Raw genomic sequence first — 22,185 nt, forward strand, 5'->3', positions numbered from 1 at the left:
TGAATCGTCTGCTCCAGTTCCTGTCGTCCCTGCTCCTGCTGTGGGTGTCGCCACTGCCTCTTCTTGTTCAGCAAAGGGATGTACCTCCTCTAGTCCTTGCATCCTCCGCCATCGATTAGTTGTACGTTGTAAACTAAAGTCGATCGTAAGGAACCAATACTTTTCGAAGAACTCGACCGGTAATTCCCAGTTTCCTGCAATAGCAGGATCTCCGCCATGGAACACCGAACCGCTGAGCAAACATCGGAAGCAGTCGTCTAAACTGAATTGATCTCGGAAAAGGATCATGCGATCGCGCATGTGGGGTGTTGGAATCAGGTCAATGCGAGGATCATGTGGAATCGTGAGCTAACAACGAGGTGCAGTTGGGTTAGACTAAACTCGACGGTGCAAATGGAAATACAAGGTCTCTTTTTCTTACTTGTAACAGTGTCGGCTGGATAGCAAATGGCAAAGAACTCATTCGCACGCATGCTGCCTGTAACCTCAGCCGCAGCCGCAGAGCTTGAATAGCACCAAGGTTGCTTGTGAGCGGTTCGTCTGAAAGCATGACAGGTTTTGGCATGCTACGGTGCTCTTCTTCGTGCGTTTGAGTTTCCTGTACTGGCGATAAGTCAGGGAGGTTGGCGAAGGAAATGCGTTGTTGCTGGTCTTCTCGTGGAACAGATACACTAGATGATGGCGACGGGAACGTGTTTGGGTCGTTTAGGTCGACACTGTTGGTACTGCTTCCGGTGCTGCTTGAAGGAGTGTGCTGCTCCCACGCAGGAGAGGACACAACAGGCGGCGGTGGATTACGTACGCGATTGGGCATCGAACGAACGCCGTCCTCGGTAATCAAAATGGATCCAGATGAAACGTACCGGTCTCGTTGCTGGCGCCGATGACGGTTGTTGTTGTATACTTTGGAAAAAGTTGGCAATTTACTTTTGGAGTTTACATCGAGGTAAGCGGCTATCGGCTCTGGGATGGACTGGGCCAGAACCGACAATGTTTGGTCGTTAATGTATGGCCCATGCTGCGGTATTGTCAAGTTGTGTTGGAAGCAGACCAGCTGAAGCGAAAGAACGATGCCTTTGAGATACCAATTCTCTGACTTTAGGATGTCGTTGTCGCTCTTGAGCTGCTCATTCTCGGTGTGGAACTTGTCTCGTTGCTCCCGCACCTGTTTGATGGCAACCTCGAGCTCCCTCAGATGCTTTTCCTTGCGCTCGCGAAATGCCCGCTGTGCTGCTCTGTTCTGTGCTTTTCGAAGTGCAGGCGAGGCAGGATTGGGTTTGCGTCCAGGCTTTTTTCGAATTTTTATTGGTGGTGAACCGTCGTCTCTTTGCACATCGTTACTGTCGCTGTTGCTGGTATCTGCTGGTCCATCAAAGTCGTTGTATTGGTCCTCAGGAACGTCGGTGTCCATGGCATCCATGGCATCAAAGTCGTGCTCCGTTTCCATGCTGATAGATTAAAGGAAGGATTTAGTCGTTGCTTTTAAACTTTGCTTTAGAAAAGGAAAAGAGTAAAAAAGAAAGAAAGAACGGGCAGGGCAATTTTTTTTGTTTGAGAAACAGGTGCAAAACCTTAAACTAGAAAAGAAGCCTTCACAGGAATTGCGGGCGCCAATCATTGGCTGGTATCGCCTTCGTCAACGTGTTCCATCTCCGCTGAAATGGGGGAGTAAGGAAAGAAAAGGCGCGCTTGGCCTAGTTAGTTCATTTCTGACGGGCAATAGAATAAGCACCCTTCTTTAATAATAATTCCCGCATATTCCTGCTTTACGCTGTATTATACGCAGCTCAAACTAGCTACTGTATCCTATGCTCTAAAGAGAACGACCACCAGAAAGTAGTCGGGCAATTCGCTAGGTGGAGAAGTGCGATATGATTGTATATGGCGTTTGCAACAGCATCGGTTGCTTTTTGTGTGGGGGTTCTACTTCTGAACGTTCCGTCGTGTCACCCTCGCCCCAATTTAGTTCAGACACGCTGGGAAAAAATGAAATGCGAATTGGCTCCTGCCATATCTATTTTCATCGGTGTACGCAACCATGTCACTGACTCTTGTTCATGCGACATGCACAAAAAGGTATCCATTACAAATAACGATCGTCTTATTCTGATATTTTTTCCACAATAATATACGGATTTAATAACGGTTTCCCATCGCTAAATTTCTGCCTCCTCGGCGTTGTTGACAAGTTCCTGTTACTGTTTAATGACAGCACAATAAATAGACCGTCATGCGCTATATAGAAAGAACACAAAAGAAATGAGCTTGATGTTGATTTTATTTTTCATAAAAACATAGTTCACTAGATGTAGTATAATTCTAATAAAAGTAACACCTCGACCGCATTAAAAACCCCCCCCCCATCTGTTCTTCGAAAGAACCCTTATAATCGTCGTAGTAAAAACTTATTGCAGCAGCAGGAGCAAACAAAAGAGTAACAAGATCAAGCAATTAATTCGATGACCCGAAAGCACTTGTTTCTTTATCACTTATTAACTCATGTGTTGCAGTGGTCGTACATGGCCACCAAAGATCCTATTTTGAGCTTGAAGCTATACCTAATAGATCCAGACTGCTCCGGCTACACGGATAACAAGCTTTTGGTAAATGATGATCAGCTACTTAACCCCACTATTAGCAGTTACAACAGCCGATCAATCCAAATACTAGAGCGCAACCTACTACTTGTACAGGGTTTTCAAAAAGTAATGTCGCGCTCTGTAAAAATTAATGTCGTATACTAATAAAAATCAATGTCGCTTGGCAGCAAAAATTTTGTCGCATGTTTCAAAATTGAGCATTTTCTTAAATTTTTGTCGCATTTTTTGAAATTTTTGTCGCCTGTTTTTAGAAGTAATACTAGGAACGTAGTATAAAGCTATCTAAGAAAAGCCTTTTTAAATAATAGTTTCATAAAGTTTTGATGATTCGTTATAATAAAGAAAAGAAAGATATTTTACTTACCTTATACTTACTGTTTATTTTTCTTATCATTTTTATGTAACTGCAATGATAACTGTCATTACTACACAAAGTATTATAGGCTCTCTTTTCTACGACACTTTTCTAAGCATCTGTGTGAATAGGAAACAAACCCAATGAAATCTGAAGGTCTTACCTTATTACATGCTTCACGGATTCTTGTAGTCAAGGTCTCTTGTTGTAAGAATCGTTGACGCTTCATCTTACTCTTTGCAACCGACCAAAACTGTTCTATAGGATTTAGCTCAGGAGAATATGGAGGAAGGTATCCATATCGGTATCCACGGTATTCGATATATTTCGCAATATCGGTAGAAGTATGAATAGGTGCATTATCCATTATCAGATAATGACCTTTCATCTGTGGGTATTTATCCATTTCATCTAATGTTTCTTTCAAAAAGCTAATATAATGGCCTGTTACAGTTTCAGTGCTTAGAAGTTCAGATCCTTGACCAGCCTTTCTCTTCTTATTAGGACGAGGTATTCTCACACTAGCTTTGATTAACCCTGAGGCAGAAATAGCGCCTGATACGGTTGTGGTTTTTGCTCTAGTAGTTGGCACTGTTACTATAGCAGGAGTACCTACCTTTGACCAACCTCTTGTACGTTTCATATTGATATGGAATGGTGATTCATCAATAAACACGCAGTTAGTCAAGAAATCCATATCTGTTAGATCCCATTCACGAACACGATCGTAGCGTTCGTTAATCTTTTCTGGACTATTTCTTTCAACAGAGTGAAACTCTGCCTTTTTCAACGATAAGTTGTATCCTGTTGTCTAAAATTATGAACAGTTCTGCGAGAGACTTTTAGACCCGTAGACTTATACTTATCTATTAGATAGTCTGTTATTTCTTCAATCACAGCCGAAGGATTGTCTTTTTATGTTCCTCAATAAGGATGGGTTTGCGACCCAGTTTCTTCTTACTATCAAATATCGAATCTGGATCCTCTTCATACTGTTTTACCCATCTCTGTGCGGCACGAACATGTATACATAACTGCTTAGCTGCTGCTGAAGCACTCATGCATTTTTCTATCTTCAATTTAAAGAATTTAGCCTTATCTTCATTCGTATATCGAGTATATGAACGCTTTTCACTAATTTCTTTCATTTGCAAGTCCTGATCTGTCTCATGCCTCGCATGATCTAAATGCTCGAATACATTGTTTGTAATACTTGTGGAGGCAGCATTTTGTAAATATTCGGTGTGGGATGTGAGTGATTCAAGTGCAAATACATTCTGGTCGACAATGTAATCCATAGGTTCAGGTCTGTCGTTTTCATCTACAGCATTTCCCTTCCCATCTTCATAAAAAAATTGTGCCATGTTATATAGTTTAAATGATTTATAATTTCAATGATGTATAGTTTCGATTGTATAGCTGAAAAAAAGAATAAAGAAAAAAAGTTCCGTTTGGTGGAATTTATATTTTTTACTAAGGCAGAAAATGCGACATTTGATTTCTAAGCAGAGCGACATCAATTTTGAAACATGCGACATTAATTTTTTACAGAGCGCGACATTACTTTTTGAAAACCCTGTACATGACCATTTCACTGGTATCGTATATAATGGATATTTAGTGTTTTAGTTCGTTGAATTATGTTGATCATTCTTGCGCGTGCTCAATTTTGTTAAATTACTTTTCAAGTTTTTTTTTTAGTAGATTACAGTTAAGTTTAGCTTTTCCTTATCCTTGTTATGATTGGTTTTTTTTTTGAAGCGGATTGTAGATGCAAACTTGGTCGACTTCGCCTTTGCCAAGTCCCTCTCTATGCTGCGAGTGAGTTATGGATGCTTACTTGGTCGACTTCGCCTTGGCCAAGTCCCTCTCTATGTTTGCGATTTATTTTTGAAGCGGATTGTAGATGCATACTTGGTCGACTTCGCCTTTGCCAAGTCCCTCTCTATGTTTGCGATTCATTTTTGAAGCGGATTGTAGATGCATACTTGGTCGACTTCGCCTTTGCCAAGTCCCTCTCTATGCTTGCGATTTATTCTTGAAGCGGATTGTAGATGCATACTTGGTCGACTTCGCCTTTGCCAAGTCCCTCTCTATGCTACGAGTGAGTTATGGATGCATACTTGGTCGACTTCGCCTTTGCCAAGTCCCTCTCTATGCTTGCGAGTTTTTTTCTTTTTTTTCTTCCTTTTTCAAGTAATTTGTAAAAGTTGGTCGAGACAACTTTTACCATTTCTCATTTTTTGCTTATTTGTTATCTGCATGAAATATTAGGCTAAGAAAGAAACCGGCAAAGGCCAACCTTGACAACAGGTTTTTTTTTACTTTTGTATCAATGGCACAAACTCTTTGCAAACTGAAAACCTTTCGTACTGGGAAACAGGTAAAAATATAACAGTGATAGCATCAAGTGAATACTAAATAGATGGGTATGATCGTCATTTAAACCTACATTTTTAATAGTATCTGCAGCAACAGGAGGTTTCATGAAATGCTTTTATTGATGATAACTTGGAGATCATTGTTTCAGGAATGGAAAAAGATTTCAAAAACAATTGGGCCTTGTTATAAACCAAGCTGCTAGAAGAATAAAGTAAATCTGGTACGATCGACTAGTACATATAAATTGTTATGTTTGTATTCTGTATCTTATAAATCTTTGCTTTTTTTTTGCGGCTGTAATCCCATGATAAGTCAAATTGGTGGAAGCAAGATTTGCAGGCCATACCATCCTCCCCACCACTCTGCCAGCGAATTCAACAATATACCTTTAAAATTCAAGTTCAGTGGAGTTCAACATGGCATCAGGTTCAACCACATGGACCACAATGGTACGCCAGTCAACAAAACCAAGGCAAATTCAATTTATTCTGGCACAAACTACGAGTGGGTGGAAAGCACATCTAAACCATTGGGTTCAACAAAAAATGATAGGTAGACGGGCATAACTAAGGCAATGAAAATATAACTTCAGTATGTATCTACCAAATATATAAACCGAAGTAGTTTATAAACAATATACTAGCACACTTAAGCTGTTTTAACTCTACATTTTCTATTATCATGAACTACAACGGTTTCACGACAGCCATCTCGTAGTCATTCTCAGTATACGTAAAACGCGTAGTGGCGAGCAAAAAGTAGTGGGCAAAATTGGTACGAGGGCGGAGCACTTTATTGAATTTTTGGAGGTGGTAATGAAGGTCTTGAAGGAAAATGGCACGGATGGAAGAACTTTAATCATGGACAACGCTCCTATTCACAAGACACAAGAGGTAAAGGATGCTGTTGCTAAGCAGGGCTTTACTTTACTGTATCTCCCTCCTTATAACCCTTTTCTGAATGCTATTGACGAATTTTGGTCCAAAGTTAAGGCAGGTGTTAAGTGCAATTTGCTTTCTTCCGACGATCCCTTGATACCACGGATCGAACAATCTGCGCGTCTGGTTACTCCAAGGATTGTCAAGGATGGATAAAGCATTCACTGTCGTTTGTGCCTCGATGTCTCCTTGAGGAGCAGATGTTGTAGTTTTTTTTTTAATATTTAAATAAATTCATTGTTATTGTTGCTGTTGTTATAAGAAAAGACGAAAAGTATGTCAAAAAGGAAATTAAAAAAAGGAATGTCGTCATGGAATTAAAATGAAGATGTCAAAAGTAAAATTCACATCGGCCATCAAAGAATTATGAACTCTGCCAATAATTAAAATTACACCCGTCGTCTGGTTTAATCCCCTAACGCCAATTTCAAAAGTATCCTGCGCCAATGTAAAAAAAAAAGCCCCGCCAATCATTAGGAAAATCCTGTAACAACACAACAGGTTCTCCTAACTTCTGTTGCCATGTCAACAAATTCACCACAAAGAAACTGCAACACAGGTAATAAAAAGATTAACAATAATAGATGCTAGGTAATTCTAAATAACTGGTTGTAATAGCCATCAAAAACTATATCTCAAATATTATCCGCAGCAACAAGAAGGCTTCATTAGCTGATTTTATTGAGGATAACCTAGAGTTTATTGTTGCAAATACAAAAAATAGCGAAGATTACAAGAACAGTTGGATCTCGCGATTCAATAGGGCTGCTAAGGATTTTGAAGCATTTCTGGTATGAAAAACTAGTACTTTTTATTGTCGCGTTTGTATTTTTTATCTTATGATTTTTTTTCTTTGCTGCCCTAGTATGAAGAACCACCAAATTGGATACTGTGATGATAGAGCTTTAATAAAGATAATAAGGGACAAGATTAAGTATCTTTGAGATGATGTTTTATTCCAACAAAAGATAAAGCTCTTTTATATTCTAGCTATTAAGACGGCGATATCAATTCATCCGACTAATGGATAAACTATGTGATAGAGGATGGATCAAGGACGTATCAGAACTTCTATTGAAGTCGCTATGTTAATCGGGCACATCTTTGAAACCGGCGTTAGCTGATGTAATGGCCGAGGTACCTGTTGATAGGTTCATTGTCCTGTTCACGTAAGGTGGATCATCTGAGTGAGAGATTTTATTCAATAGTGTTTAGCCGAAATGCCGTAGTGTTCATACGTGTGTGCTATAATGTTTAACCGAATATCTTATTGTTGATATCTTAAGCAGTGTATTAATGTGGTTCACCACAGATACAAGTAGAGAAAGCTCTCGCCGAGCGTGCTATCACCTTACCGCCATCACAACCAACCCCTACCACCCCTACAGACAGCTCTGAACAAGCTAAAAAGTTAAATGCTGATGATAAAAAAAGAATCGCTGCAGTTTATGATAAAATGATAGAAAGCAACATGTAGAGACTTGAAACCGGAAAATATGTTGAGAAAGAGATGAAAGTAGTAGCTTTGGAACAAGAGTACGAGCAGTAAGTTGCTTAGTAAATGACGAGTGTTTTATAGTAGCATAGTATTATAGTATTGAAGACTAATCAATATCATTAAATCTTTATAGCCCTGCACATTCGGTCATAATGGACCCCACCGACCCTATTTGGGAAAAACGGTTCAATGCAGAGGAACTCTACGAGTTGCGGAATTACACAGTACCAGTAATTCCTGAATTACCAGCACCACTTGAACAGTTTGTGGAGTCTTTCGAAGGCAAAGTAAGTAAAAGCATGAAACAGAACACTAGATTCTTCGGTATTAACGTGCGAAAAAATACATTAGGAAACTTTGGATGACTTATATTACCATGTTCGCAGTTTTCGATATCATCTAGTTCATGAATCAGAATTACATTGGATGCAATTGACTGTAGAAGAGGCACTTATGTTGTTGTATCATGGATACTTTGAAAAAAACCGTACAGAAGCCGACCTTATCAGACGCGCATGGACTTTTATGGATAGTTGCTTCGACTCATCTGAATATATTGTATCCAACAGGTAATCATAATAATCACATATGCCATATAATCAAAATTCTCACAGTTACTCTCATATTTTTTAGTGGTGAAAAAGCCAGCAAGGCAACTTCAGAAGCACAAAACAAAGACAGACCAGTGGGTGGTGATAAAAGCATCACACGGAAGAAAGTTGGAACAAAAGTGGATCAGCTTTTTGCTACCCCGCTTTTCGAACTCGGTGCAATGGAAGCAGGAGCAGAAAGTGACAGAAGTAGTAGTAAAAGTATCACGGAGCTTCATATGAAGTGTCCAAAAACATTAAAAGACATGGCCGTTGAAATGGAACGATACAATCCGGTGCAATTGCGCCAAATAAAGACTTGTGGCTTCATCATTTCAGGTAAGCAATCGAAGTAACTTGGTTGTGTTTGTATACAGCATTCTAACATATGGTTACTAGGCCTTTATCTTCAATTCCTTGTCCTGGACTGTCCCGCTGGTTACGCTAGCAGGGTAACCAAGTTACCTGACTGGTTACCATATCCAATGTCTGCTGCTTCATTCATGGACTTTTTTACTCTTCTTCATACACTTTGGGCTTCAAGGCATATAATGGAAGAAACAAAAAGAGCAGTTGAAAAAAATCCAAAAAAGAAATCTACTTTCCAAGCACCTTTACCACGACGATTGGAGCCATCATTCACATCCACAGCAACAAAACCAAATTATAAAAAAAGAAAACTCAGCGAAGGAAGCGTAACACTATCACCTTCACCTTCATCATCTTCTGCGTCATCATCTTCAGCAAGTTCATTATTTTTTTCCTTATTCTTTTTTTTTGTATATATATATTTATATATATAACCGTGCTTTTAGCATAATCTCATTTTACCTCTCTTTTTCTTTCTATCACGAAACTCTTACTACATACCTGTCATTGCATCATCTTCTTTGACAACCTCATAACTTTTTTTGGATGTATCCCAACATAATTCACAGAATATTAAATTTAAACTCAATTACTGAAAAAGCAAAAAATTGGATTTTTTATTTGAAATAAAATAATCATGAAATATGTTTACAGAACCTTATATAAATTTAAAAGATTTATTTCATAATGAAGAAAAGGCATTATTATACTTAATTGAAAATGATTATATAAACAAAATTAATAAATGTTTAACATGTAATTCAGATACAAAATTATATATTAATAAAAAAGTGTTTATGTGTAAAAATTATAAATGTTGTAAAGCATATTCACTATTACGTGGTACTATATCTTCAAAAATGAAATTACCTTTAAATTTACAATTGCATATTTTAAATTATTTTATCCTGAAAATGCCATATAGTAGTATTGCCTCAACATTATAAATCAGTAAAAACACAGTAACATCATATAACAAACAGAGTTGCTCGAGCGACCAAATTTGCCCTTGCGTAGACCAAATTTTTACATATAGGAGTTTAAACATCCGTTACACATGTCCCCACTACTATCTTCACTCCTTCGGTAGACCAAACTTCTCCCCACACCGATTTCTAGAGTTTTCCTTACAATCTATAATTCCTTGCGTAGACCAAAAAAAAAAGTGGAAGTATAATTCTTTATGTAGACCAACTTTTATTATGTTGCCTTATAGTGACGTTCAGTAAGTGAGGTATAATATCCAGTGGTAGCCATTTACCACTCAGGGTTGACAACTTTTTCTAGACATTATCCTTTTTCTTTTTTTATTAGAAGAGTATAGAGAAAGAGAAAAAAAGAGAAGATTAAATGAAAGTGTATAGGGATACATTGGAGAAGATAAAGTATGGTCCTTCTTTTTATTTATCAGAGTATATGATGCTCTTAGTCGCCCTAATCTTTACTGTCTGAGTCATCGTCATCTAGATATTTAAAACAACCGTAGTCAACGCTACGCTCCATGTAGAGAAGCGCCATATTGCTAAGGGGACTGTGTTCTTATGCTAGGCTAATGGTGCAATCACAATCTTCTTCTGTCTCAACGGGCGACTCAAGATCTTCCCTAACTAGGCGCATACTGACCTCTGGAACAAGAACGGGAGGCTATATATGGGGGGTAACCATTAGTATTTTGCTTTTAGTGAAATTATAAATACGTAAAAAAATTATAAGTATTATAATTTTTAAGTGTTTATAATAAATAGTGAAATTAATTTTTCAAAAAAAAATAATTTCTTAAACACTATAAGATTCTCAACCAATAGGGTTAATTTCAACTATTATGTTTAAAACACTCTAAGTGGCGCAACGGTAGTGAGCAAACCCCCCTCCCCCTAGGCTAGAACTTTAGTTCGACGCCCGGAGTGAATGAAATGAACGGAGCTTGACTAGAATAGAATAATATCATAAAATTTGTTATTTATAACAAAATTTATAGATATTGTTCATTCGCCTATTCCGGAGTATCCATCAGTTTGATGTGCTCATTCGCAGCATCGATCTCGTGTACCAGCAGTATGTCTTGAAGTGTTTTTGCGATTATTTTCTTGCCTCCAGACCCATAGTATCTAGGTTATAAAATATAAAGATAATTGTTACTATATCATAGGAGCTACTAGTATATATACATTTCAATGTTGCTGTAAGATACAGCTCTTGTAAAGAAGTAGCTGGCGCAGCAATGTTTCAAGTAATTCTCGAGTGCTTGTGCTTGCAGCTGATGATAAGTCGCAATAGAGTATTTGCTATCATTGATAGTAGAGTTTTATTATATATATTTTTGGTCTACATAAAGAATTATACTTCCACTTTTTTTTTTTGGTCTACGCAAGGAATTACAGATTGTAAGGAAAACTCTGGAAATCGGTGTGGGGAGAAGTTTGGTTACCGAAGGAGTGAAGATAGCAGTGGGGACATGTGTAACGGATGTTTAAACTCCTATATCTAAAAATTTGGTCTACGCAAGGGCAAATTTGGTCGCTCGAGCAGCTCTGTTTTGAAAACCCTGTACATGACCATTTCACTGGTATCGTATATAATGGATATTTAGTGTTTTAGTTCGTTGAATTATGTTGATCATTCTTGCGCGTGCTCAATTTTGTTAAATTACTTTTCAAGTTTTTTTTTTAGTAGATTACAGTTAAGTTTAGCTTTTCCTTATCCTTGTTATGATTGGTTTTTTTTTTGAAGCGGATTGTAGATGCAAACTTGGTCGACTTCGCCTTTGCCAAGTCCCTCTCTATGCTGCGAGTGAGTTATGGATGCTTACTTGGTCGACTTCGCCTTGGCCAAGTCCCTCTCTATGTTTGCGATTTATTTTTGAAGCGGATTGTAGATGCATACTTGGTCGACTTCGCCTTTGCCAAGTCCCTCTCTATGTTTGCGATTCATTTTTGAAGCGGATTGTAGATGCATACTTGGTCGACTTCGCCTTTGCCAAGTCCCTCTCTATGCTTGCGATTTATTCTTGAAGCGGATTGTAGATGCATACTTAGTCGACTTCGCCTTTGCCAAGTCCCTCTCTATGCTACGAGTGAGTTATGGATGCATACTTGGTCGACTTCGCCTTTGCCAAGTCCCTCTCTATGCTTGCGAGTTTTTTTCTTTTTTTTCTTCCTTTTTCAAGTAATTTGTAAAAGTTGGTCGAGACAACTTTTACCATTTCTCATTTTTTGCTTATTTGTTATCTGCATGAAATATTAGGCTAAGAAAGAAACCGGCAAAGGCCAACCTTGACAACAGGTTTTTTTTTACTTTTGTATCAATGGCACAAACTCTTTGCAAACTGAAAACCTTTCGTACTGGGAAACAGGTAAAAATATAACAGTGATAGCATCAAGTGAATACTAAATAGATGGGTATGATCGTCATTTAAACCTACATTTTTAATAGTATCTGCAGCAACAGGAGGTTTCATGAAATGCTTTTATTGATGATAACTTGGAGATCATTGTTTCAGGAATGGAAAAAGATTTCAAAAACAATTGGGCCTTGTTATAAACCAAGCTGCTAGAAGAATAAAGTAAATCTGGTACGATCGACTAGTACATATAAATTGTTATGTTTGTATTCTGTATCTTATAAATCTTTGCTTTTTTTTTGCGGCTGTAATCCCATGATTAGTCAAATTGGTGGAAGCAAGATTTGCAGGCCATACCATCCTCCCCACCACTCTGCCAGCGAATTCAACAATATACCTTTAAAATTCAAGTTCAGTGGAGTTCAACATGGCATCAGGTTCAACCACATGGACCACAATGGTACGCCAGTCAACAAAACCAAGGCAAATTCAATTTATTCTGGCACAAACTACGAGTGGGTGGAAAGCACATCTAAACCATTGGGTTCAACAAAAAATGATAGGTAGACGGGCATAACTAAGGCAATGAAAATATAACTTCAGTATGTATCTACCAAATACATAAACCGAAGTAGTTTATAAACAATATACTAGCACACTTAAGCTGTTTTAACTCTACATTTTCTATTATCATGAACTACAACGGTTTCACGACAGCCATCTCGTAGTCATTCTCAGTATACGTAAAACGCGTAGTAGCGAGCAAAAAGTAGTGGGCAAAATTGGTACGAGGGTGGAGCACTTTATTGAATTTTTGGAGGTGGTAATGAAGGTCTTGAAGGAAAATGGCACGGATGGAAGAACTTTAATCATGGACAACGCTCCTATTCACAAGACACAAGAGGTAAAGGATGCTGTTGCTAAGCAGGGGTTTACTTTACTGTATCTCCCTCCTTATAACCCTTTTCTGAATGCTATTGAAGAATTTTGGTCCAAAGTTAAGGCAGGTGTTAAGCGCAATTTGCTTTCTTCCGACGATCCCTTGATACCACAGATCGAACAATCTGCGCGTCTGGTTACTCCAAGGATTGTCAAGGATGGATAAAGCATTCACTGTCGTTTGTGCCTCAATGTCTCCTTGAGGAGCAGATGTTGTAGTTTTTTTTTTAATATTTCACTGTAGGAAAATTCTTGTGGTTCTTGTGAATTTCTTGTGAATTTGGACCCCCGCTGGCCTCATTCTTGTGGTTCTTATGGATTTCTTGTGAATTTCTTGTAAATTTGTGACGTCTGTCACTGCCTGCTCTGGGTCGCCGTGGTTTTTGTGGATTCTTGTGGATTTCTTGTGAATTTGGACCCCGCCGGCCTCATTCTTGTGGATTCTTGTGGATTCTTGTGATTAAACAGTACTCTCTTGTTATAACCACCTGGTTGACCAGGGTGACAAATACTTTTATATTACCGCAAAAGTTTTTTTTCTTTCTTTTCTTCCCAAACACTAACCAAACACCTCTCAACGCTAACCTTAATCTCCTAAGTCTTCACTCGTATGGAGCATCGTCTTATTAATGTAGAGACAAATCAAGCAGTCATTCTGGAGAAGCTCGACCAACTGCTAACGGCGTAGTCCCTAGTCGAGGTACCAGTTGTCGATGAAGCAGAACTTGCTGAGACGGTTTCCCTCATTCCCTACCCAATGACTCTAAATGCCAAGGGGAAGATGGTAAAGAAAGCGAGCAAGGATGATGTTGAGCGCCTTCTCCTTCAAGGCTACCACCATTTTGAAGGAGGTGCCTTGATCAAAGCCCAGACCGACATCAAGCACATTAGCGAACGTGTTGTGGTCGATCTGGTGAAAAGATTGCAGAATCGTGCTGACAACAGCGTGACCCACTACTTTGCTAAGCTACAAAGCAAAGATAGGCAACTGGGCTATTAGCCTTTTCATGAACCTGGCAAAAAAGCAGGGCATTGATTTTGCTGTCTGCCAGGGCCAGTGGGTAGCTCGCCATATCCTCTAGGAATGCTGGCATAACTACGGCAGATCTAGCAAGTCGAGAGCGGTTTCTAGGTATGATAACTACTACAATAGAGCAACCACAATCAAATATATATTAACTATCAGGTAGACAACAAGAACCGGCTTCTGCTCTTCCTGTCTCTGCTTCTCTTCCTGCTTCTGCTTTTCTTCCTGTTTCCGCTTCTGCTTTTCTTCCTGCTTCTGCTTCTGCTTTTCTTCCTGCCCCTGTCCTGCCCAGTCCACGCAGTCTACCAAACGACGCCGTACGACAAAGCGGCTCGGAGCTGCTCTCCCCCACAAAAATATACATAATTAAAAGGTAAGTTAAAGTATCAGAAAGTTGATTATTGTATAAACACACACACATACACGTATATATATAGCGAGAGTGTATGTGATATATAGAGAAAGAAAGGGGTGGTTTTCATCTGTATACGCTCGACCAGTATTCCATCAATCAATAAACCTTAGCTAGTATCATGTAATTGAATAAAGCTATTCTTTAAAATCTATATAATGAATATTCCACAAAAATGTTTTGTGATTTTCTTGTGAACATGTGACCGCTTTGGTATTCCACAAAACGTTTTGTGATTTTCTTGTGAACGTGTGACCGCTTTGATATTCCACGAAACGTTTTGTGATTTTCTTGTGAACGCGTGACCGCTTTATCGCTACTTCAAATTCACAAGAATCCACAAGAATTCTTGTTACTTTACTTAGTGTTTACAAGAATTTAAAATCCACAAGAATTTTCCTACAGTGTTTAAATAAATTCATTGTTATTGTTGCTGTTGTTATAAGAAAAGACGAAAAGTATGTCAAAAAGGAAATTAAAAAAAGGAATGTCGTCATGGAATTAAAATGAAGATGTCAAAAGTAAAATTCACATCGGCCATCAAAGAATTACGAACTCTGCCAATAATTAAAATTACACCCGTCGTCTGGTTTAATCCCCCAACGCCAATTTCAAAAGTATCCTGCGCCAATGTAAAAAAAAAGCCCCGCCAATCATTAGGAAAATCCTGTAACAATACAACAGGTTCCTCCTAACTTCTGTTGCCATGTCAACAAATTCACCACAAAGAAACTGCAACACAGGTAATAAAAAGATTAACAATAATAGATGCTAGGTAATTCTAAATAACTGGTTGTAATAGCCATCAAAAACTATATCTCAAATATTATCCGCAGCAACAAGAAGGCTTCATTAGCTGATTTTATTGAGGATAACCTAGAGTTTATTGTTGCAAATACAAAAAATAGCGAAGATTACAAGAACAGTTGGATCTCGCGATTCAATAGGGCTGCTAAGGATTTTGAAGCATTTCTGGTATGAAAAACTAGTACTTTTTATTGTCGCGTTTGTATTTTTTATCTTATGATTTTTTTCTTTGCTGCCCTAGTATGAAGAACCACCAAATTGGATACAAGTAGAGAAAGCTCTCACCGAGCGTGCTATCACCTTACCGCCATCACAACCAACCCCTACTACCCCTACAGACAGCTCTGAACAAGCTAAAAAGTTAAATGCTGATGACAAAAAAAGAATCGCTGCAGTTTATGATAAAATGATAGAAAGCAACATGTGGAGACTTGAAACCGGAAAATATGTTGAGAAAGAGATGAAAGTAGTAGCTTTGGAACAAGAGTACGAGCAGTAAGTTGCTTAGTAAATGACGAGTGTTTTATAGTAGCATAGTATTATAGTATTGAAGACTAATCAATATCATTAAATCTTTATAGCCCTGCACATTCGGTCATAATGGGCCCCACCGACCCTATTTGGGAAAAACGGTTCAATGCAGAGGAACTCTACGAGTTGCGGAATTACACAGTACCAGTAATTCCTGAATTACCAGCACCACTTGAACAGTTTGTGGAGTCTTTCGAAGGCAAAGTAAGTAAAAGCATGAAACAGAACACTAGATTCTTCGGTATTAACGTGCGAAAAAATACATTAGGAAACTTTGGATGACTTATATTACCATATTCGCAGTTTTCGATATCATCCAGTTCATGAATCAGAATTACATTGGATGCAATTGACTGTAGAAGAGGCACTTATGTTGTTGTATCATGGATACTTTGAAAAAAACCGTACAGAAGCCGACCTTATCAGACACGCATGGACTTTTATGGATAGTTGCTTCGACTCATCTGAATATATTGTATCCAACAGGTAATCATAATAATCACATATGCCATATAATCAAAATTCTCACAGTTACTCTCATATTTTTTAGTGGTGAAAAAGCCAGCAAGGCAACTTCAGAAGCACAAAACAAAGACAGACCAGTGGGTGGTGATAAAAGCATCACATGGAAGAAAGTTGGAACAAAAGTGGATCAGCTTTTTGCTACCCCGCTTTTCGAACTCGGTGCAATGGAAGCAGGAGCAGAAAGTGACAGAAGTAGTAGTAAAAGTATTACGGAACTTCATATGAAGTGTCCAAAAACATTAAAAGACATGGCCGTTGAAATGGAACGATACAATCCGGTGCAATTGCGCCAAATAAAGACTTGTGGCTTCATCATTTCAGGTAAGCAATCGAAGTAACTTAGTTGTGTTTGTATACAGCATTCTAACATATGGTTACTAGGCCTTTATCTTCAATTCCTTGTCCTGGACTGTCCCGCTGGTTATGCTAGCAGGGTAACCAAGTTACCTGACTGGTTACCATATCCAATGTCTGCTGCTTCATTCATGGACTTTTTTACTCTTCTTCATACACTTTGGGCTTCAAGGCATATAATGGAAGAAACAAAAAGAGCAGTTGAAAAAAAGCCAAAAAAGAAATCTACTTTCCAAGCACCTTTACTACGACGATTGGAGCCATCATTCACATCCACAGCAACAAAACCAAATTATAAAAAAAGAAAACTCAGCGAAGGAAGCATAACACCATCACCTTCACCTTCATCATCTTCTATGTCATCATCTTCAGCAAGTTCATAATTTTTTTCCTTATTCTTTTTTTTTGTATATATATATATATAACCGTGCTTTTAGTAAAATCTCATTTTACCTCTCTTTTTCTTTCTATCACGAAACTCTTACTACATACCTGTCATTGCATCATCTTCTTTGACAACCTCATAACTTTTTTTGGATGTATCCCAACATAATTCACAGAATATTAAAGTTAAACTCAATTACTGAAAAAGCAAAAAATTGGATTTTTTATTTGAAATAAAATAATCATGAAATATGTTTACAGAACCTTATATAAATTTAAAAGATTTATTTCATAATGAAGAAAAGGCATTATTATACTTGATTGAAAATAATTATATAAACAAAATTAATAAATGTTTAACATGTAATTCAGATACAAAATTATATATTAATAAAAAAGTGTTTATATGTAAAAATTATAAATGTCGTAAAGCATATTCACTATTACGTGGTACTATATTTTCAAAAATGAAATTACCTTTAAATTTACAATTGCATATTTTAAATTATTTTATCCTGAAAATGCCATATAGTAGTATTGCCTCAACATTATAAATCAGTAAAAACACAGTAACATCATATAACAAAATATATAGAAAATATTTAAAAAATAAAATTTATTTTAGTAGACATAGAAAGATTGGTGGAAGAAATAAAATAGTAGAAATTGATGAAAGTAAATTTGCTAAAAGAAAGAATAATAGAGGTCATAAAGTTGAAGGTGCATGGGTAATTGGGGGAATTGAGAGAAGTTCCTTAAAAATAAAATAAAAAATGAGAATAAGAATTTATTTCTTTTACAAATTGATAAAAGAGATATTAATGGAATTGATAATATTGTTAGAAAATATGTTAAAAAAGGAAGTATTATATATACTGATAAATGGAAAAGATATAATAATCTAAAAAATATAGGATATAAACATGAAACAGTTAATCATAAAAAGCATTTTAAAGATTCAAAAACAGGAGTTCATACAAATACAATAGAAGGTATGGTGCCCGCCACCTAGAAACAACAAGTGGACATTTCAAAAATTTAAAGTTCTGCCATTATAAATTTCCATTTTTAGTTAAGTGATATTTATCCATTGAAAATTCGCTTCTCAGAGGATAAAAATAAACAAACTGCTCTCATATAATGCATCTTACATGATTCTTAGAAACTAACAGTTCTCTTTGAATGTACAAGAAAATTACTTGATTGTGTTCTTTGACTCTTGCACAATTTTAAGGTGCTTCTGGTACTTGTTGAGTCTCCCCATTGTATGGAATGTTTTGGAAAAAAAAAGGAACAATCAAACTGTCATCCTACTTATAATTTACATGGCACCATTACAGTCAATGTTGATTAGAATTGGAAGGCTGAGGTATATATTGCACCAGCGCTTATCACTAATGTTACACTACCTTCTTAATATGGAAATCGCCGATTTAATGTCATATACTATAGTGTATAGTAGGGTGGACATTCTGACAAAATCCTCTGCTAAATCTTCAAATCGACCCCAACTTCGACACTTTATTTCTCATTTTTTTTGCTCGTATGTAAATAAAAGCTTTTCATAGAATTAATCTTTGAGCCTCTCTCTACCGTTCTATGAAATCAAAAAAGTGGGTTGTATAAGTGAAAAAAGTTGAAATAAAACATTGAAAACTGGTCCAAACATTTACGTTTCTAGGTGGCGGGCACCATACGCACAATTGCTTTACAATATGTCTTTGATAAAACAGAAACACTAAATTCTTCAGCTTATGAATATATTTATTAGGATCTTGTATATCATGTTCGCAGTTTTCGATATCATCCAGTTCATGAATCAGAATTACATTGGATGCAATTGACTGTAGAAGAGGCACTTATGTTGTTGTATCATGGATACTTTGAAAAAAACCGTACAGAAGCCGACCTTATCAGACGCGCATGGACTTTTATGGATAGTTGCTTCGACTCATCCGAATATATTGTATCCAACAGGTAATCATAATAATCACATATGCCATATAATCAAAATTCTCACAGTTACTCTCATATTTTTTAGTGGTGAAAAAGCCAGTAAGGCAACTTCAGAAGCACAAAACAAAGACAGACCAGTGGGTGGTGATAAAAGCATCACACGGAAGAAAGTTGGAACAAAAGTGGATCAGCTTTTTGCTACCCCGCTTTTCGAACTCGGTGCAATGGAAGCAGGAGCAGAAAGTGACAGAAGTAGTAGTAGAAGTATCACGGAACTTCATATGAAGTGTCCAAAAACATTAAAAGACATGGCCGTTGAAATGGAACGATACAATCCGGTGCAATTGCGCCAAATAAAGACTTGTGGCTTCATCATTTCAGGTAAGCAATCGAAGTAACTTGGTTGTGTTTGTATACAGCATTCTAATATATGGTTACTAGGCCTTTATCTTCAATTCCTTGTCCTGGACTGTCCCGCTGGTTATGCTAGCAGGGTAACCAAGTTACCTGACTGGTTACCATATCCAATGTCTGCTGCTTCATTCATGGACTTTTTTACTCTTCTTCATACACTTTGGGCTTCAAGGCATATAATAGAAGAAACAAAAAGAGCAGTTGAAAAAAAGCCAAAAAAGAAATCTACTTTCCAAGCACCTTTACCACGACGATTGGAGCCATCATTCACATCCACAGCAACAAAACCAAATTATAAAAAAAGAAAACTCAGCGAAGGAAGCGTAACACTATCACCTTCACCTTCATCATCTTCTGCGTCATCATCTTCAGCAAGTTCATTATTTTTTTCCTTATTCTTTTTTTTTGTATATATATATTTATATATATAACGTGCTTTTAGCATAATCTCATTTTACCTCTCTTTTTCTTTCTATCACGAAACTCTTACTACATACCTGTCATTGCATCATCTTCTTTGACAACCTCATAACTTTTTTTGGATGTATCCCAACATAATTCACAGAATATTAAATTTAAACTCAATTACTGAAAAAGCAAAAAATTAGATTTTTTATTTGAAATAAAATAATCATGAAATATGTTTACAGAACCTTATATAAATTTAAAAGATTTATTTCATAATGAAGAAAAGGCATTATTATACTGATTGAAAATGATTATATAAACAAAATTAATAAATGTTTAACATGTAATTCAGATACAAAATTATATATTAATAAAAAAGTGTTTATGTGTAAAAATTATAAATGTCGTAAAGCATATTCACTATTACGTGGTACTATATCTTCAAAAATGAAATTACCTTTAAATTTACAATTGCATATTTTAAATTATTTTATCCTGAAAATGCCATATAGTAGTATTGCCTCAACATTATAAATCAGTAAAAACACAGTAACATCATATAACAAACAGAGTTGCTCGAGCGACCAAATTTGCCCTTGCGTAGACCAAATTTTTACATATAGGAGTTTAAACATCCGTTACACATGTCCCCACTACTATCTTCACTCCTTCGGTAACCAAACTTCTCCCCACACCGATTTCCAGAGTTTTCCTTACAATCTGTAATTCCTTGCATAGACCAAAAAAAAAGTGGAAGTATAATTCTTTATGTAGACCAACTTTTATTATGTTGCCTTATAGTGACGTTCAGTAAGTGAGGTATAATATCTAGTGGTAGCCATTTACCACTCAGGGTTGACAACTTTTTCTAGACATTATCCTTTTTCTTTTTTTATTAGAAGAGTATAGAGAAAGAGAAAAAAAGAGAAGATTAAATGAAAGTATATAGGGATACATTGGAGAAGATAAAGTATGGTCCTTCTTTTTATTTATCGAGTATATGATGCTCTTGGTCGCCCTAATCTTCACTGTCTGAGTCATCATCATCTGGATATTTAAAACAACTGTAGTCAACGCTACGCTCCATGTAGAGAAGCGCCATATTGCTAAGGGGACTGTGTTCTTATGCTAGGCTAATGGTGCAATCACAATCTTCTTCTGTCTTAACGGGCGACTCAAGATCTTCCCTAACTAGGCGCATACTGACCTCTGGAACAAGAACGGGAGGCTATATATTCCGGAGTATCCATTGGTTTGATGTGCTCATTTGCAGCATCGATCTCGTGTACCAGCAGTATGTCTTGAAGTGTTTTTGCGATTATTTTCTTGCCTCCAGACCCATAGTATCTAGGTTATAAAATATAAAGATAATTGTTATTATATCATAGGAGCTACTAGTATATATACATTTCAATGTTGCTGTAAGATACAGCTCTTGTAAAGAAGTAGCTGGCGCAGCAATGTTTCAAGTAATTCTCGAGTGCTTGTGCTTGCAGCTGATGACAAGTCGCAATAGAGTATTTGCTATCATTGATAGTAGAGTTTTATTATATATTTTTTTGGTCTACATAAAGAATTATACTTCCACTTTTTTTTTTGGTCTACGCAAGGAATTACAGATTGTAAGGAAAACTCTAGAAATCGGTGTGGGGAGAAGTTTGGTTACCGAAGGAGTGAAGATAGTAGTGGGGACATGTGTAACGGATGTTTAAACTCCTATATGTAAAAATTTGGTCTACGCAAGGGCAAATTTGTCGCTCGAGCACTCTGTTTTGAAAACCCTGTACATGACCATTTCACTGGTATCGTATATAATGGTTTTAGTTCGTTGAATTATATTGATCATTCTTGCGCGTGCTCAATTTTGTTAAATTACTTTTCAAATTTTTTTTTAGTAGATTACAGTTAAGTTTAGCTTTTCCTTATCCTTGTTATGAATGGTTTTTTTTTTGAAGCGGATTGTAGATGCAAACTTGGTCGACTTCGCCTTTGCCAAGTCCCTCTCTATGTTTGCGATTTATTTTTGAAGCGGATTGTAGATGCATACTTGGTCGACTTCGCCTTTGCCAAGTCCCTCTCTATGCTTGCGATTTATTTTTGTAGCAGATTGTAGATGCATACTTGGTCGACTTCGCCTTGGCCAAGTCCCTCTCTATGCTTGCGATTTATTTTTGTAGCGGGTTGTAGATGCATACTTGGTCGACGTCGCCTTGGCCAAGTCCCTCTCTATGTTTGCGATTTATTTTTGAAGCGGATTGTAGATGCATACTTGGTCGACTTCGCCTTTGCCAAGTCCCTCTCTATGCTTTGCGATTTATTGAGTTGTAGATGCATACTTGGTCGACTTCGCCTTTGC

At 37.1% G+C, this 22,185-nt stretch overlaps 5 protein-coding genes across 5 annotated transcripts; 3 read left to right on the forward strand and 2 right to left on the reverse strand.

The window, feature by feature from the left end:
• Positions 1-81: 81 nt before the first annotated feature.
• On the reverse strand, positions 82-1,411 carry BDB00DRAFT_768352 (uncharacterized protein; the record flags this gene model as incomplete). Its single annotated transcript, XM_053119733.1, has 3 exons — positions 82-348; positions 422-757; positions 803-1,411. Coding segments are annotated over 3 exons (1,212 nt in total), but the record flags the coding sequence as incomplete, so codon positions are not given.
• Positions 1,412-7,752: 6,341 nt separating this feature from the next.
• Positions 7,753-8,719, forward strand: BDB00DRAFT_768363 (uncharacterized protein; the record flags this gene model as incomplete). The annotated part of the gene is made up of 4 exons (XM_053119734.1): positions 7,753-7,820; positions 7,907-8,060; positions 8,125-8,342; positions 8,407-8,719. Coding segments are annotated over 4 exons (753 nt in total), but the record flags the coding sequence as incomplete, so codon positions are not given.
• A 1,552-nt stretch (positions 8,720-10,271) lies between these two features.
• On the reverse strand, positions 10,272-11,941 carry BDB00DRAFT_790133 (uncharacterized protein; the record flags this gene model as incomplete). Its single annotated transcript, XM_053120927.1, has 5 exons — positions 10,272-10,376; positions 10,783-10,840; positions 10,901-11,017; positions 11,542-11,572; positions 11,932-11,941. 5 exons carry the CDS (start codon positions 11,939-11,941, stop codon positions 10,272-10,274), a joined length of 321 nt encoding a protein of 106 aa, XP_052977017.1.
• A 3,215-nt stretch (positions 11,942-15,156) lies between these two features.
• Positions 15,157-16,115, forward strand: BDB00DRAFT_790134 (uncharacterized protein; the record flags this gene model as incomplete). The annotated part of the gene is made up of 5 exons (XM_053120928.1): positions 15,157-15,193; positions 15,253-15,425; positions 15,499-15,752; positions 15,839-15,992; positions 16,092-16,115. The coding sequence occupies 5 exons, from the start codon at positions 15,157-15,159 to the stop codon at positions 16,113-16,115; spliced, it is 642 nt and encodes a 213-aa protein (XP_052977018.1).
• Positions 16,116-18,984: 2,869 nt separating this feature from the next.
• Positions 18,985-19,953, forward strand: BDB00DRAFT_790135 (uncharacterized protein; the record flags this gene model as incomplete). The annotated part of the gene is made up of 4 exons (XM_053120929.1): positions 18,985-19,028; positions 19,093-19,388; positions 19,449-19,501; positions 19,864-19,953. The coding sequence occupies 4 exons, from the start codon at positions 18,985-18,987 to the stop codon at positions 19,951-19,953; spliced, it is 483 nt and encodes a 160-aa protein (XP_052977019.1).
• Positions 19,954-22,185: the final 2,232 nt, after the last annotated feature.

The sequence above is a fragment of the Zychaea mexicana genome (assembly GCF_025766255.1).
Source record: "Zychaea mexicana strain RSA 1403 chromosome Unknown BDB00scaffold_67, whole genome shotgun sequence".
Classification (NCBI taxonomy): Eukaryota; Fungi; Mucoromycota; class Mucoromycetes; order Mucorales; family Lichtheimiaceae; genus Zychaea; species Zychaea mexicana.